Source organism: Mastigoproctus giganteus, chromosome 13 (genome assembly GCF_048544385.1).
Source record: "Mastigoproctus giganteus isolate SK-2022 chromosome 13, ASM4854438v1, whole genome shotgun sequence".
Lineage (NCBI taxonomy): Eukaryota > Metazoa > Arthropoda > Arachnida > Uropygi > Thelyphonidae > Mastigoproctus > Mastigoproctus giganteus.
Genome location: NC_143587.1, coordinates 84,367,057 through 84,385,864, shown reverse-complemented (window position 1 = coordinate 84,385,864; position 18,808 = coordinate 84,367,057). Strand labels below are relative to the sequence as shown.

At 36.9% G+C, this 18,808-nt stretch overlaps 1 protein-coding gene across 1 annotated transcript in view; it reads right to left on the bottom strand.

Moving 5' to 3' along the window:
• The window catches only part of LOC150076228 (uncharacterized), a 744,224-nt gene that overhangs the window by 591,638 nt on the left and 133,778 nt on the right, over nt 1–18,808 (bottom strand). The window contains exons 8-9 of the mRNA XM_090387291.1: nt 293–350; nt 98–204 (exon numbers count right to left, since the gene is read on the bottom strand). Of these exons, the coding sequence (XP_090243417.1) occupies nt 98–204; nt 293–350 (165 nt within the window). The remainder of the gene's footprint in view (nt 1–97; nt 205–292; nt 351–18,808) is intronic.

Below are 18,808 nucleotides of genomic sequence, written 5' to 3'. Positions count from 1 at the left end.
AATGAAAATTTCAAAACAAAACTCTTCAAATGCTCTTATTCTGAAATAAAATTAAGAGTTTATCCATTTTTTTTATTATTTTTTTTTTTTATTTTACCAGAGATGCTGCCTTCTGCTCTAATTTGTCCTTGTCTTGCCTGAGGATGTTGCTCATTTCCATATTTTCAGCAAGTTGTTGACGCAGCAGCACAACTTCGGATGACACTATTAAAAATATAAACAAAATAATAATAAATAATAATTAAAAAATAATAATCTGAAAAATTTATTTATCATTAAAAAAGTAACTTACTTAATGCCTTTCCTTCTTCTAAAGCTCTCATCTGGCTTCTCAACATTTGTATTTCTGTCTAGAATGAACCAGGGGTATTCTATTTTAATCAACAGCAAGTTTATACAAAGGATATTTGAAGAATTTCTGACCTACAACACAATTTATCATATGAAAATAAACATGATACCAGCAAATGATTCATTAAGTATTAAGAATATTAAAGTAAAGGAATCACTACATTGGCAGTGATCACAGCATACTGATGTGGGATTTATTAAAATAATTAATTACTGTCAAATGTAGGATTGTTGTTTTTGCAGAATAGAATTTGGTTTTTGCAGAAGTGCTTATAATTGGCACAGACATTTTGTAAGCCGTTTTCAGTGGAACCAACTGATGCTGTTAAAAAGTGCAATTGCTAAATGGGGAAGCATTTCAGGTAACCATAGAGGCCACTAAACATTTTATATGAACTAATCAAGAGATATTATCAGATTTAGACAAAAAATGGGCATCAGATGAATGCATGGCAAAACTGCATAGCACCAGATTCGTCACCTGATTCGGTAATGGAAAGGGGGGGGGGGAATAGGTTGTTGCTGTTGTTGGAAGTTTTATGATAGCAATGACAATTAATGGCCATTATGTGCCAAATCCGTTCAATGGCAGAAAGGAGTGGGTAAGAAGCTAAGCAGCTGGTTAGGTGGGCTATTCTACAATCTGGCAAAATAGTTCACCTAACCAGCACCTAAATACTGACAGAGAAGAAAAATGTACAGGATGATAAATTGCCAAAGGGAAACTTTTGTATTTGATAAAACTAGAAGGGGATGAATCGCATTGATCCATTTAACATGAATGGCACTATCGATGAGCTCTTGACAGGTTGCTGACAAACTAAATAAATACCATATTTTCTATAAGATAAGATAAGATGCAACAGACTATAGACACACCCATATTTTAAAAGGCAAACTTTGGGGAAAAAATATTTTATTGCATATAACTGAAATGCAGGTTTACAAGTACTTCTTAAAAAATATCAGTGTAGAATGGTTTTTTTTTTTTTTTTTTTTTGGTAGTAGTTGTTGGCGCATCGGCTTCTGTGGCCATAATGCACCTCCCAAGGTTTTTGCAGTACTTTGATCCAAGCCCGAGGCGGGATTCAAACCCGCGACCTTTGGGTTCTAGGTAGGCACTTTACCCACCCAGCTAGCCAGTCGGCAGTGTAGAATGAAACTTTTATTTGTCATAGAACGTTAAAAACTCATTGTGCTACCATCAGTCCTCTATTACTAATATTATGGTCTGAATGTTTGCTTGGTGGCACTGAACATCTTACACAAAAGTGTAAAATCTCCAGTGCCATCAAAGGCATTGCTGACTGGGCTAGCCGGGTGTGTAAAGTGCCTACCTAGAACCCAAAGGTCACGGTAGGCACTTTACCCACCTACCGCGACGTTTATATTTATGAATATAAAGCTTCTCTGTTTTATTAGCTTAAATTGGCATATTAACTTATTTTCTAGAGTAGCTTTATATTCATAGTTACGATACTTAGTTTAAAGTTTAACTTAGATAGAGATTTTGTAGGATATTACTTAGTATCGGTAAGGGTATCCAATCCACATGTTACAAGTTGCAGCTCAGCTGAACGAGAAGTTTTTTAGCCATATTTAGCCGCTTTATTGACCAATTGTTATATTAAATTATATTCTATAAGTAGCTTATAGACCTAGTCAAGATCCTTGGTTTATTCTGAATTCAGACAGCGAGACTTGGAAGTTAATTAATACTTAAGTGTCCGCAGATTTACCGTTCATAACTTGCCGCCATTGTTATACGATACAACATTATATCCCTAACTAGATAGCGTTAGCTTAGTATAGTATATTATATAATAATAATATTGTCAATTAATCAATAAAATCTATTAATCTTGTTAAACTTCATTGTCAATTAAATTGTCCTTTTAACTAAATACATATAACGACTTAGATTTTACAAACATAACATAATTAATTAATACATAACTTGATACGGAAGTTATATAAACGGAACTCGTAGATAATACTCAATACTGAAAAATATATATAGACATATAGTGTTATAACTGTGTTGGGATACAAATTTAAGATTATAATTTTGTACTGAAATTGAAATTTTATTGAAATTAAATCAAAATCATGACTCAGAACAGAGCAAAAAAGCAAAAGACTCAAGCTAATGGGAGTGCTGTGGCTCAGGGGAGAACTGAGGGGGCAGTTGCCCTCTCAACCACAGCCTTTTAAAATGCACTGCTTGCTTGATGTTTGTGGAGCAATCGGGTATGGGACATTATATTGCCACGGGGGATGTCTTTGTGTGCGTGCGCAATGAAAGGAAATCAGGCGACAACTCAGCGTTGTTATGGGCCTATATGAGAGCTTGAAGGACAGGGTGGATGCCCTCGAAGGATCTAAATTGAGTGGCCCATCAAGCTCTCAGCTGCCAACATCAACGCCAGAGCTTGAATTTGATCATCATGCAATACAGCAGCAACCCCCAAGGCAGAATGAACTGGTCCCACAGGAACCAGTAGTTGTTGGTGACTCTATTGTCAGGGAAACGGGGAACATGCTATGTAAAAAAAGGATAGGTGGAACAGGACCAGGGTATGTCTGCCAGGGCCAAAGGTTGATTACATTGTAGAGGGGATATCATCTTTTAAGGGCACAAAAGGTGATATTTTGTGCATGTTGGCACTAATGATATTAAGAGTAGAAGACCGGCGGAATTACTTAACAAGTACAGGTCACTGTTGAAAAAAAAAAGCCGTGAATTAGGGTTGAATTTGAAAGTGTCTGCAATTCTGCCCAGACACGATGGGAGCGAGTATGTGATGAGAGCCTTGTCAATCAATTCGGCCCTGGAAAGATTGTGCAAGGCTCAAGGTATAATTTTTTCAGCTTGGTCTGTACTTGTTAACAGGAGAGATAGCTTCTACAGGGATGGGATACGCTTAAATAGAAAGGGTGCAAGAATATTTGCTGATGCTATCGAGGCAGTGTTAAGTGGGTAAGAAAACTGCTAGCTTGGGGGGGGGGGGGGGGTATACAAGTACTAATAGATTAACAGTAGCCGCTGGCAGAGGTGAAAGTGGTTCTTGCACTATTTCTATTGGAATGAGCAGCAGCCTGGAAAACAAGATGCAGGGTATTTCAGAGACTGCTGGGAGTCATTGCGGTACAAGTAAACACATGGGTTCTGTTAGGGTAGCTAAGAATAGAACAGGTGCATGTATATTTGCATGTACACCAATGCTAGGAGTTTGGTAAATAAATTTGATGAATTTGAGGTATTGCTCAAAACATCAAAGGCAGATATTGTTGGGATATCAGAGATGTGGTGTCACACAGATATAAGGAATGTAGAACTGGAATTTGGGGAGTACATTGTGTAGAAAGGATAGACAGGATAGGAAGGGAAGAAGGGGTTATGCTATTAGTTAAGAAACACATAAAATCCAAGGAAGTGAAGCCAGTTGACATCGCTGGACAGTGCAGTGTCGAGTCTTGTATTGGTGTGACATAAGCACTGGGAGATCAAAATTGAGAGTAGGAGTGTGTTATAAGCCTAATGACTCTGATGAGTATAATAAGAAACTGTACATGGAAAAAGAGTGGGCCAGTAAATCAGAGAGTCTTATAATGGGGGAATTTAATTTCCCAGATATTGACTGCAATTTGTGGGTTGGTCACTCACACGCTAGTAAGGCTTTTGTGGATTTATTGGATGATTGTTTTCTACATCAGCATGTTCGGGAGGCAACTAGAGAGAGTAATACTCTTGATCTGATTATCAGTAGTGATTCTTCATGCATTAAGAATCTGCAGATAAAGTAACCACAAGGTGGCAGTGAGCACAGTGTGCTGAAGTGGGATTTACTCAAAGAGGTAACTACCATCGGGGGTAAAGAGAAGGGTTTTTGCTTTCGTAAAAGCGACTACGATGGTCTGAGACAATATTTAAATTCTATACGGTAGGACCAACTGATTATGTTACCAACAACAAATTCAAAATGCAAAGTATTCAAAGAATTTATCTTGAGAGCTACTAGGCTTTACATACCAACTAAGAAATATTGTTCAAGGTTTAGGCCTAAATGGATGTCAGATGAACTAATGAGACATATGACAGAGAAGAAAAATGCATGGGATACATATAAATTAATGAGTGACATGGAAGCCTATGATAGATATAAGCTGGTCTGTAACCAAGTCACAGAGGAGATTAGGCAGGCAAAGGCAGATTATGAGATATTTGGCAAAGGATGCAAAAGAAAAACAACAAAGAATTCTTTACCTATGTAAACTCTAGAAGGAAAGGGATGAATCAGATTGGTCCATTGGATGTTGATGATCCTGCTCAGGTGGCTAACAAACTAAATGAGTATTTTGCATCTACATTCACCCATGAGGAGTTATTCAGGAAGGGGAATGCCAGAGGTGAAGTAAACTCTAGCAGTGAGCTAGATGATTTTGTAATAACTGAGAGGAAAGTGGAGGAGAAATTGTTGAAGATAAACATAAAAAAGGCACCTGGGGGAGATGGGATCTATCCAGTTATATTAAAGGAGGCAGCAAAGGAAGTAAGCAAACTTGTAGCCATAATTATGAGAGCTTTCCTGGACTCGGGAGAGGTACCCATAGACTGGAGATGTGCAAATGTGACCCCAATTCATAACTGAGGATCAAACACTGACACAAGTAATTATAAACCTGTGAGTTTAACTTCTGTACCAGGAAAATTAATGGAGGCACTGTTTAAAGAAGCACTGCAGGATCATATAGACAAGACTTCAGTTATAGCTTGGACACAGCATGGTTTTGTTAAGGGCAAGTCTTGCCTGACCAACTTGATTGGATACTATGATGCAGTCACAAAAGAACTGGATGCAGGGAATAACTTTGATATTATATATTTGGATCTTAGAAAGGCTTTTGATACTGTTGCACATAGAAGACTGCTGCACAAATTGGAGCAGTGTGGCATTGGAGGCAAATTGCTGCTAGGGATAAAGGGATGGTTGAGGAGGAGAAGACAGAGAGTGGGACACTGTTCATCGTGGACTAATATTATTAGTGGAGTCCCTCAGGGTTCAGTGTTGGGTCCATTGTTGTTTTATGTATTTATAAATGATATTGATGATGGTATATCAAGCTTAATGTCCAAGTTTGCAGACAATACAAAGGTTGGCAGGGTTGTTAAGGACACTACTGACAGTATGCTGCTGCAACAGGATCTGGACAGTTTGAGCAGATGGGCTGAGAGGTGGCAAATGAAGTTTAACATTGACAAATGTAAAGTACTACATATGGGAATCAGTAACCCCAGAGCAATGTATCAACTCTGTGGTACTACACTGACAGTGGTAGAGAATGAAAAGGACCGGGGGGTAATTGTGCAGACAGACATGAAGTTTTGTGAGCAGTGTAGACGGGCTGCAAGAATAGCTCATCTTGTCAATGATATACAGGAATTTTTCTCGCAGGGACAAGGTGATTATTCCCTTGTACAAGGTAATGGTCAGGCCACACTTTGAGTACTGTGTACAGGTCTGGAGGCCTCATTTCAAGAAGGATGTAGAGCTGCTGGAACAAGTACAGAGAAAGGCAACAAGATTAGTGAATGGAACAAAGGGTTTCTCTTACGAAGAAACTCTTAAGTTTTACAAATTACAGTGTCTGGAGACTAGGCACAGACAAGGTAATCTGATAGAGGTGTATAAAGCCTTGAATGGTTTGAGCATGCTCTTGCTCAGAATAATCACCTGAGAGGGCATAAATTCAAATTGAGGAAAGACAGATGTAAGACAGACGTGCGGAAATTTGCCTTTAGCCAGCAGGTAGTTGGTTGGTGGAACAGATTTCCATCCCATGTTGTCGAAGTTGATAGCCTAAATAAATTTAAGGCTCAGCTGGACAGGTATTTTGAATGAATGGAGGGGTGAAATGGGAGTGGGTTTTTTTTTTTTTTTGGCTGATGCTGCATAAGCTTGCATCATATTTCTTGAAGTTGATGTCAAATTGTGATTTGAATGATTTAAAGGGTTTCTTAATGGAGATATTCAGTGCTACAGGGTAAAACTGCTTGTAATTACAGCAACTGTCATTTTTCTTACCTCCATCATACATGATCTGAAATGGTCACACCCGAAAAAAAGCAGATTTTTAACAAGGCCACCTTTATGTTTTGTCCATACTTTCTCTAGCCACTGCTGTACTTAAAATTACTACACACACACACACACACACACACACACACACACACACACACACACACAGTATACCTTTGGATCATAAGATGCAGCTGAATTTTGGGTAATGTTTTCCAAGAACAAAAAGTGCGCTTATAATGTGGCAATTCAGTATTTCCCAGATTCAGTAGTTATAGATGCTAGTACAGAACCTGTGTTGTGCAAGTTAATTGGAGAAGAAAAGGTATAAGCAGAGTGGAAGTACAGTACAGACTAGAAGACTGAAGAGTACAATGACACTCTCCACACAAAAATGGAATATGGGTGATTTTAAAAGATACTAATCAAGGCTTACACCTAAATGGATATCAGATTAACTGATGAGACTAGTGAAAGAGAAGAAAAATGCATGGGATGCATGTAAATTATTAGATAACATAAAAGTCTACAGCAGATATAAACTAGTCTGCAATCATGCCATAGAGAAGGTTAGGCAAGCTAAGGCAGATGGCAAGAAGTCTCTAGCAAGGAATGCAAAGAAAAGCAACAAAGACTACTTTAATCATGTATACACTAGAAGAAAGAGTATCAATCTATTTGTAAAATAATAAGAGAAGTTTACCTCAATATAGTACATAGAACACTTCCGTATGATACTCTCCAGAAATTAAAATGAAAAAAATCTAAAATCTTACATTAGAGTAACAAATAATTAAAAATCAATTTAACACAATTAAAAATCAATTTAAAGCAATTAAAAATCAATTTAACGCAATTAAAAATAAGAAATTAATTAAAAGAATTTAATGAAAAAATTGCAAAATGATAATAATGAATTCCTGAAGCTGACAACGCTTTTCAACTGTATGTTGTGATCACAAGAATGAAAATTACCAAATAGGGGTGAGCATGAAACTTAAATAGGGATTATTTGTCTTCATGCATGCTCGTTAAAAGCCCACGAATTGGAGATCAGATATGGCCGGCGAACATTAACAGAATTCTCGTGTAATTTAATTTCTATGGTTTCTGCAATTAATAGTCGCATATAATTACGTTGGACACTAAGTATTTTGGCCTCATTAAATAAAAAAGTATGTTTTTTGTTAATGGCGAGAATGACACTGCTGAACGAGAAGCACGAACTGAGGCCAAATGTATACCAGGTCATTAATTTGTGTTGCAAACGAGGAAAGGACTGAGTGATTGTTCGGTATAGTGTGTAATTTCCATATTGGCCTGCCCACAATTTTAAATTAGGTATCTTTAAAGAATCTGTTAAGCTGTTTGTGATACTGTTCAACATATGGGACAGAACAGAAATAACGTATTTTTTGATATTGCTATTGTTGGTTGGTGTAGTATTTTGTATCCTATTCTAGCTTGTACCCTAATTTGGTTTATTGTACCAAGGGTGATAATCCCTGTTTAAGAATTTGCTGGTTAATATTTGTATTTCTGAGCCCAAAGCAGATTCCGTCATTGAATATTTATAGGCATTTAGAAATTGATCAAAGATAATCGATCTTTTGTAGATGAACGGGCGACAGCTGTTATAATGTAGAAGCATACCGGTGTTTGTAGGTTTTTGATAGATGTTAAATCAGATTTTATTTGAGTGCCAAGTAAGCGTGAAATTTAGAAAATTTAATGACTTTATATCCATATCCTTCCTTTCCAATGTAAATTTCAGTCTAGAATGAATATTATTAAACGAATGTAAAATGTCTTGGATAGTACATACTATCAGTAATAACTAGAACATCATCTAAATACCTCCCATAGTATGTGATATGGGGTCGAAAAGGTGTCAAATGTATTTGCTCAATCGTTGAGAGATAGATCTCCGATATTAAGCTGCTCAGGCTCAATCCCATTGGCAAACCAAAAATTTGCTTGAACACTTTGTCTCGAAAGGTGATATAGTTGGCCTCAACTAACAGTTTAATTAAGTGAAAAATTTCCTTAATAGGAAGCTTCGTATAATTAATCGGTATTGAGTTATTATTTAACACATCCAAATAATATCGACTGTGTATTCAACATTTACATTCACATATAATGAGATAACATCTAGTGAGAATAAATTGTCATTGTTGCCAAGTTTACAGTCCTTAAGGTTATTAAATAATGTATCTTAGTTCTTAATCCCAAATTATATCACCTGTCTAAAGGGTTTTATAATGCTATATACATGTGTGGCCAAGGATGAAAATGCCGAGTTTCTGTAGGAAACAATAGGCTGAATAGGAAATCCAGTCTTGTGTAATTTTACCTGACTAAAAAGTGAAGGAATATTGTATGTTCTGGCCTTCAATTCCTTTAACTGAGCCATATTAATGCAGTCGTTTTTTTGATACATGGTTAATGTTTTATTGTATTGATTGACCAAATTGGTAAATAGTGTCGGGTCTACTTCAAGATAAGTGGAGGTATCTGAAACAACTGAATCTAACTTATTAATATAATCAGATTTTATATTGAATACACATGAATAAATTGAATACACATGACAATTCAGCTTTACATGAACTTCAGGAAAATAAAAATATTATTATACAGGGGGCAGATAAAGGAGATACAGTGGTAATACTTGATAAAGCTGATTTTGCAGAACCTGAGGGAGCATAAATTCAAATTGAGGAAAGACATTTGTAGAATAGATGTGTGGAAATTTGCCTTTAGCCAGCAGGTGGTTGATTGCTGGAACAAACTTCCATCTGTTGTTGTGGAAGTTAGTATTAGTAATGGCCACATGGTGTAAGGAAGCCTATGGCTTATGCTGTACTAGCCAAAAAAAAAAAAAATTTTTTTTTTAAATAATAAATAAAAATAAAATAATAATAAGAAAAATAAATAATAAGAGAAAAGAAAATAGACAACCTATGCATTTCCCTCCTCTTGTAGATAATTATCCAGCTGACCTCTGAATTTCACCAAACTGTCAGCCTCTACCACCCATGCAGGTAACTTATTCCAGTAATTCATAACTCTATTGCTAAAATAAAACTTCCTGCAATCCAGTCTAAACATCTCTCCTCCCATAACTTGAAATTATAGCTCCTAGTTCTCCTCTAAGGTGCCTAGTTTCCAAGCTCTGCAACCTACATATTCGAAGTCTTTCCTCATATGGATGCCCTTTTGCTGATCTCACCAGGCCAGTTACCCATCTTTGGACCCTTTAAAGAAGAACAATGTAGGTGCAGTCTCTATACTTGAACACAGTATTCCAAGTGTGGTCGAACAATAGCCTTATATAACGGGATTATGACATCCTTATCTCTACTAGCAACTGTTCGATAAATCATCAATAGGACACTATAGGCCTTCCTTGCGACCTGACTACAATGCTCGGAAAACTTCATGTCTGATCATATTGTACCATCCAAGTCCCTTTCCTCCACCAAGTGTATAAATTATTTTGGAGTTATTCTTCCCCAGGTGTAATACCTTACACTTTGTTGGATTAAAGCATAGCTGCCATTTTTCTGATCATTCCTGAAGTTTATCTAGGTCACTCTGAAGGAGCTCTTGCTTGGTAGTGATCATTAACTACTCTACCAATCTTTACATCAATTGCAAATTTAGACATCACACCCTCTATCCATTCATCAATGTCATTTATGAAAATCAAAAACTACAGTGGTCCTAATACTGATTCTTGGGTATTCCCCACTTCTTACATCAACCCAATCGGAGGAATAACCATTTATCACAACCCTCTGCCACCTGCCCTGAAGCCAGCTATCCATCCAAGGATTTTTTTCCTGCGATTCCAACCTGTTCCAGCTTATAAAGTGACTGCTCGTGTGGAACTGAGTCAAATGCTTTGCAGAAATCCAAATAACAATGTCAAAATTATTCCCTAAATCAAGCTCTTGAGTGACCCTGTTAAAATAGCTAACCAGATTAGTTACACAAGATTTTCCCTTTACAAAACCATGCTGAGTATCCTTCAGAATTCCATTTCTATCTAAATGATTCTGAATTCTACCCTTGATCATTGCCTCCATGATTTCCCCTACTACTGAAGTTAGACTGACCGGCCGGCAATTTCACACTTCATTCTTAGAGCCACCTTTATGTATTGGAGATATATTGGCACTTTTCAAATCCAACGGAATCCCAAGTCCAGTGATGCTCTCATAATTAGCCTCAATACTCTTTTGCCACCTCCCTTAAGATTATAGGGTATATGCCATCAACCCCAGGAACCTTACTGGCCTGTAGGCTCGAACGTTTTTCATTAAATAAATGTGAAATTTCAACATCATTAATTACAATTTTTTCCAACTTCACTCCCATAATTTCTCATTGACACAAAAGGTTTTTCTTCTGTAAATATCAATGCAATGTAACTGTTGAGTTCATCTGCAACTTCAGCTGGGGTATGTAATACTATCCCACGTCCATTACATAAGGGTATGGTTTGATTTGTCCTTCTCTTCTTTGCATTTATATATGTGAAGAATTCCTTATCTCCACTCTTTGCTCTCTTTGCCAGTGATTTCTCATTTTATTGCTCTAACTTTTACATGCAGTCTTTTTCTGTTCAAGTAATCTGGCAACTTCATTATTCATCCAAACTTGGAATCTTCCTCATGGAGTATTTTTTTAATGGTATTTACACATTCAAGGCTTTTGTGATTAATGTTTTAAAGGTATACCACAATTCAATTGTATTCACTCTCTATGTAATATCTACCAGTTAATAGAGGCCATGTTTAAGGATTCATAATTTTATTTTCTGAAATTATAACCCATTCCTTTACCTTTAACTCCTCCCTACCCTCTCTCTCTCTCCACCGTCCATCATAGAAACCCCCCCCCCCTCTCTCTCTCTCTGTCCATCGTCCATTATAGAACTTGTGATCACTTACTGCTACTGGTTCCTGTATGTCAGCCTTATTATGTCATCTGGTTCATGAGTCATAATGAGGTCTAGAATATTCTTTTCCCTAGTACTTTCCCAGACATGTTGATACAAATAACAATCATCTAATTGATTTAAAAATTTTGTTCCCCATGTGGAGTTTCCTTCTCATTTGCTCCAATCAATTAGAGACAAATTAAAATCACCCATAATAAGATATTGATGCTTACTTGCCCATCCCATTTACATGTAGAGGCTCTCATCATAATCTTCACAATCACCTGGCCTGTAGATTACTCCCACATCCATTATACCTTTGCTTCCAACTATCTCACACCATACAGATTCTATACTAGCATACGAAACATCTGAATCCAGGAAACCTTTTGTCATGCTCAGGTTTCTTTTGATAAGAATCATGACCCCACCATCCCTTCTATCTTCCCTATCCCTCCTAAATACATTATACAACTATACTGAAACTCGTCATCCCCTATTTCCAGGTGGCACCACATTTCCGTAAGCCCTATTATGTCAGCATTACTTGTCCTAACCAGCAGTTCGAATTCACTGATTTTATTGACAACACTTCTGACATTACTGTATAAACAATTAAGACGTAGTGTTCTTGTATAGTTAACTACCCTGACACACCTCTTAAAGTTATTTAAGCTCGCTTCCCTGGCATTAGCTACCCGCTCATTTGAAACGTTTCAGAACATCTTACTAATATGTTCTGTTACGGTAACAAACAAGAACTTTTGAGGTATGTGCAAGCTTTACTTTACCAAAATTATCAGATACATGTGTATCTATAATACCCTTGTCGCCCCAAACTAACAGTTTCCCTGAACCTTTAAGATATCTTCAATAATACTGGCAAAATATTTTGCGCCACCATTGTTTAAATGTATCCCATCACTATAAAACAGATTCCTTCTACCTACAAGTGCGGGCCAAGCTGACAGAAATTTCCCCCCAAAAGCATTGCAGAGTCCTTCAAGTCTTGAGTTAATCTACAAGGTTTTCAGCATATAATCACTCCTATTGTGTCTCTGCAGAACTGCAGACACACAGACATTCTGACCTAACTCGCAGAATTTCTTCAGCACGGTCCTATATTTTTCTAACAAATTGTCAGATTGTGTATGCATAATACATTAGTTTAGTCCCTACATGAATAATAACATTCTCTTTACCCCTCTTAAAATCTGACAGTTTGTTGGTGACATCATTAATAGTTGCTTCCAGCAGACACACCCTGGCTCTAGTCCACCTATCCTTATAACAAAAAATATTTCCTGTTTCCCCTGACAATGGAGTCTCCTAATAGAACTAAGTCCTTTTAAACCAGAGTGGTTTGCAGTTGATTATTCTGTTCTGGGACACGAATCGGGAGTGTATCACTTGGTAGGTTAATAGAGTCCTGAGTCCCTGATGAGCTCCCAGTTACATTATTCTCGAGGGAAACCCATTTTTTCAGTGATCAAATTGTCCTAGCAATGCATTTTTTGAAAAATTTTTTGAAAGTTTCTTTTCTTTTATAAAATCATGACTCAACTGTAAATCGCCATCGGCTATTTCCATATGAGTCAGGTACCCTCTGATGAAGTGTTCAAGGCGGATCTTGTAACAACTATTTTAAAATTTACTAAATGTCAATAAAAGAAACTTTCAAAAAATTATATTTATAATATTATAAAAATCAAACTATTATAGAAGAAAAAAAAACAAAAAAAACATCAAAATAAACTTTACAATACATTAAATAACCTCTGAAATCCTGCTCTACTCCACTAATTCTCTCTTATCTATAGTTCTTTGTTATCGCTATGAAAAGCTCCAACAAGGCACGTCTGATTGCCACAAATGCCAACAGTCGAATGATGATTGTTGGTGATGTGACAATTGTTGGTGGAAATTGATGTGAAGTAAACAAAATCAAAATTAAAGCTCTATTAAATAACAATTACTACTATTTTATAGAGATAAGAATATTAATTCAAATATGTATTTAAATGGCTTTACTGTACAATATAAACCTCACTTCAACCACTGAAAATGCAGCATAACTCCTCTGGAATGATGTTGAAGAGATGAATGAAAGTCAGCCTTAAAGGGTACATAGCAGTGACTTCAAAAAATGTTTTGATGTTGAACTTTTTTTTTTTTTCCTGATTAAATTTTCTAGAGAATTGGTTGATAAGTGGAAGAACCATATAAGGTACTGGCTTTCCAAATATGTGCAGTTGGTTACTGAATTGCTTAATGGTTCTAGAGTTTTTTTTTTTTAAGACTGAGCAGAACTCATTAAAAGCACACTAATAGATTCTGTAATACAGAGAATTTGATGAGTCATCAGAGATAGCAAGAGCCCTTCTAATGTAGGATTTAGACAGTAGGTTTCTTGCAGAGTGATCTTCCTAGAGTTGGGGCTAATGGTAATCATAAAACAGAGATGGTTTGCTGGTTTCTTTCTTAAATTTTAATCAAATGGCAAACCCATTATCCCTTTAATGAAATCAAATTTTGGAGTTAATGATAGAATGGCAAAGGAAGTTGTCTCTGGAGTTCTCTCATGACTATGCACACTGAAATGGGTGAATGAGGATTGCCCATATTCAACCTCCTAGCCAGATGAAATATCTGCCTACTGCATACAACAGTCAGGATTATCCACACCAATCTCTATGAAATCAACATCACCTGAGAGAGTATTTATAAATAGCCTATGCTCCACACACACACACACACACACACACACCAATACTGTGTGTGCGTGTGTGCAGTGCTTTATTTCTCATCGTCTCTGATGTTCATCAATGATATCAATAAAGATATTTCAAGTCTAATGGTTTAGTCTGCTGATGGTGCAGAAGTGAGAAGTTTCAATAACAACTCAAGGTTATCAAATTCATAAAAGAAAAGTCCTTGTATATGGGTAGCAGTAATCATTACCTACAAAGTTGTGATGTAATTTAAGATGATTTAGGATAAGCTATGATATTATCTGATGTAAATTCACTTGGCAGTCTTAACACACACTCCTAGAGCAACTCATGTCTCACTTAGTTTTATATATAGAAACTTTCCAAGTAGAGACAGAGATACTTATCCAATAGTATAAAGTGATGGTTAAGACATCACTTAAGTATTACAGGCTGGAAAAGATACAGAGAGAAATAAGGTCAGTCATGGATTCAAGTGGTTATTTTTTTGGGGGAAAAACAATGAGAATAAAGTTCTGGGGAGGAAGTGGAGAAGAGAAGGAAGGCTTGCTAAATTAATAATAAAGCATGCATTTTAATATTATCATCACCACTCTTAGATTAAATAAATCAACAATCAAATTGTTGTTAGGATGCTTTATCCTATTCTTTTTCTTTCCATAAGTGAAGAAAGAAAGATCTTATTAACTGCTAATGTTTTAATTTATCCCATCCGTGGACTAATTTTATTTAAAATTATTAGATGGCAACTAACCTGTTCTATTAAGGATGGTGGAGCATCATAGAGATTTCTAATAATGTACTCAAAAATCAAAACCAATCTGGAAAGATAAAGAATCTGCAGGTCTTTCATGGTATAGCTTAAATAAATAATAAATTCAAGGAAGAATTGGACAAACTTTTAGAGCTAATGGATGTGTGAAATGTTTTTTTTTTTTTTTTTTGGCCGATGCGTATATGAAATGATGATTATATATGTCTTGCAGATGCTGCAAGAAAGCAAGCTATATAAAGCTTGCTTTTTAGCATCATTGCCTCTATTTATGCTAATGCTAATTTAGCTTCTATTACTTTTTTTTTTTTTATTATTATTCAAAATATATCACAAAATGTTTCCTATATTCATTAATTATATAATTTTTATTTTATACATTCTAGAACTGTTTTGTATTCTGAAATATTGCTTTCATGTTTTTCAAGAAATTTATGCATTATAACTGTGGTTTTAACTCTTTGATATAGAATAATTTTTTTTACTGTGTAATACACTATATTACCAAAACATTAGATATCCAGGCCCCCTAGCAGCAATGACAGTGAAAATTACATGTAACACATGTAATGTTCACTCTTAGCATTAGAAAAGGCACATGATGCAAGACAGAATGCTTTCTTGCGCCACCCACTGGCTAAAGGCAAACTTCTGCACATCTAACCTACAACCGTCTTTGCTCAATTTGAATTTATGCCCTCTCAGGCGATTATTCTGAACAAGAGGAAGAGTCCCATCCGCATTGAGCATGCTCAAACCATTCGAGGCTTTATACCAATCAGATCACCTCGCAGGTGCCTAGTCTCCAGACACTGTAATTTACAAAACTTAAGGTTTCTTCATAAGAGCAACCCTTTATTCCATTCACTAATCTTGTTTCCCTTCTCTGTACTCGTTCCAACAGCTCTACATCCTTCTTAAAATGAGGCCTCTAGACCTGTATACAGTACTCAAGGTGTTGCCTGAGCATTGTCTTATACAAGGGGATAATCACTTCCTTATCCCTGCTAGAAAAATTCCTGCATATCATTGACAAGACACCATGAGCTACTCTTGCAGACCGTCTGCACTGCTCAGAAAACTTCATATCTGCCTGCACAATTAACCCCAGCTCCTTTTCATTTTCTACCACTGTCAGTGTGGTACCACAGAGTTGATTCGTTACTCTGGGATTACTGCTTCCCATATGTAGTACTTTGCATTTGTCAACGTTAAACTTCATTTGCCACATCTCAGCCCATTTACTCAACTTTTCTAGATCCTGTTGCTGCAGTGTACTGTCATTAGTGTCATTAACAACCCTGCTAACCTTCGTATCATCTGCAAACTTGGACATTAAGCCTGATATACCATCATCAATATCATTTATAAATACAGAAAACAACAATGGACCCAACACTGAACCCTGAGGGACTCCACTAATAACATTAGTCCACGAAGAACAGTGTCCATTGATTACCACGCTCTGTCTTCTCCCTCTTAATCACCCCTTTATCTATAGAAGCAATTTGCTTCTAATGCCACACCGCTCCAATTTGTGCAGCAGTCCTCCATGTGCAACAGAATCAAAAGCTTTTCGAAGATCCGAATATATGATATCAAAGTTATTCTTTGCATCCAGTTCCTTTGTGACAAGACTTCCCCTTAACAAACCCATGCTGTGTCCGAGCTATAACTGGAGTCTTGTCTAGATGATCCTGCAATGCTTCTTTAACGAGTGCCTCCATTAATTTCCCTGGAACAGAAGTTAAACTATCAGGTCTGTAATTGCCTGTGTCTCCCTTCGATCCTCCTTGGTGAATTGGGGTCACATTTACACATCTCCAGTCAATGAGTACCTCCACAGAGTCCAGGGTAGCTCTCATAATTATGCAGTTGTGGGTTTGCTTACTTCCTTTAATATAACTGGATAGATTCCATCCACCCCAGGTGCCTTTCTTGTGTTTATCTTCAACAATTTCTCCTCCACTTTACTCTCAGTTATTAAAAGATTATCTAGCTTACTGCCAGAATTTAATACACTTCTGGCATTCCCCTCCCCGAAGAACTCCTCATGTGTGAATGTCAATGCAAAATATTCATTTAGTTTGTTAGCTACCTGAGCAGGATCATCAACAGTTGAACCATCGATATCAAGTGGACCAATCTGATTCATTCCCTTCCTTCTAGAGTTTACATAAGTAAAGAACTCTTTGCTGTTTTTCTTTGCATCCTTTGCCAAAGATTTCTCGTAATCTGCCTTCACCTGCCTAACCTCCTTTGTAACTTTGTTACAGACCAGCTTATATCTATTTCTACTGTTTCAAATGTTAATTTATATGTATCCCATGCATTTTTCTTCTCTGTCACATGTCTAATTAGTTCATCTGACATCCATTTAGGCCTAAATCTTGAACAATATTTCTTTGTTGGTAAGAAATGCCTAGTAGCTTCCAAGATTAATTCTTTGAATACTTCCCATTTTGAATTTGCTGTTGGTAAAATCATGAGTTGGTTCCACCATATAGAATTTAAATACTGTGTAAGACCACTGTAGTCACCTTTATGAAAGCAAAAACCCTTCCCTTTACCCTCGATGGTAGTTACCTCTTTGAGTAAATCCCACTTCAGCACACTGTGATCACTGCCACTTAGTGGTCCCTTTATCTGAAGATTCTTGATGCATGAAGAATCACTACTGATAATCAGATCAAAAGTATTACCTCTAATTGCCTCCCGAACATGTTGCTGTAGAAAACAATCATCCAATAAATCCACAAAAGCCTTGCTAGTGTGTGAGTGATCAACCCACAAATTCCAGTCAATATCCGGGAAATTAAAATCCCCCATTATAAGACACACTAATTTACTGGCCCAATCTATTTCTCTGCACAATTGCTCATTATACTCACCAGATTCATTAGGCCTATAACACACACACACACACACACACACACACACACACACACACTCATTTTTCCTTTCCCAGTGCTTATGTCATACCAAACAGACTCAACATTGCATAGTCCACCCACATAAATTGGATGCACTTCCTTAGATTTTATGTGTTTCTTAACTAACAACATAACCCCTCCTCCCTTCCTGTACACATTGTACTCCCCAAATTCCAGTTCTGCACTGCTTATGTCTGTGTGACACCATGTCTCTGATATCCCAACAATATCTGCCTTTGATGTCTTGACTAGCACTTCAAGCTCATCGAATTTATTAACTATACTCCTAGCATTGGTGTACATGCAAGTATACATGCACCTGTTTCTACTCTTAGTTACCCTAACACAGCCCATGTATTTACTTGTTCCACTATGACTCCCAGCAGTCCTGGAAATTCCCATTGCCTTGCTTTCCAGGCTGCTGCTCAATTGAATTTCAAATGAAGTAGTGCAAGAATCACTTTTACAATTGCCAGCTGCTACTGTTAATCTATTAGTCCGTGTATTCCCCCCAAGCTAGCAGTTTTCCGACTCAACTAACTCTGCCTCGATAGCATCAGCAAATATTCTTGCACCCTTTCTATTTAAGTGTATCCCATCCCTGTAGAAGCAGTCTCTCCTGTTAACAAGCGCAGACCAGGCTGAGAACAATTCTACCCCTTGAGCCTTGCACAATCTCTCCAGGGCTGAATTGATCGACAAGGCTCTCATCATATACTCCCTCCTATCGTGTCTGGCAGAATTGCAGACACTTTCAAATTCAACCCTAACTCACGGCTTTTTTTCAACATTGTCTTGTACTTGTTAAGTAATTCTGCCAGTCTCCTACTCTTAATATCATTAGTGCCAATGTGTACAACAATATCACCCTTTGTCCCCTTAAAGGATGATGTCTGCCCTAAAACGTTATCAACATTTACCCCTGGCAGACATACCCTGGTCCTGTTCCATCTATCCTTTTTGCACAATATGTTTCCCGTTTCCCTGAC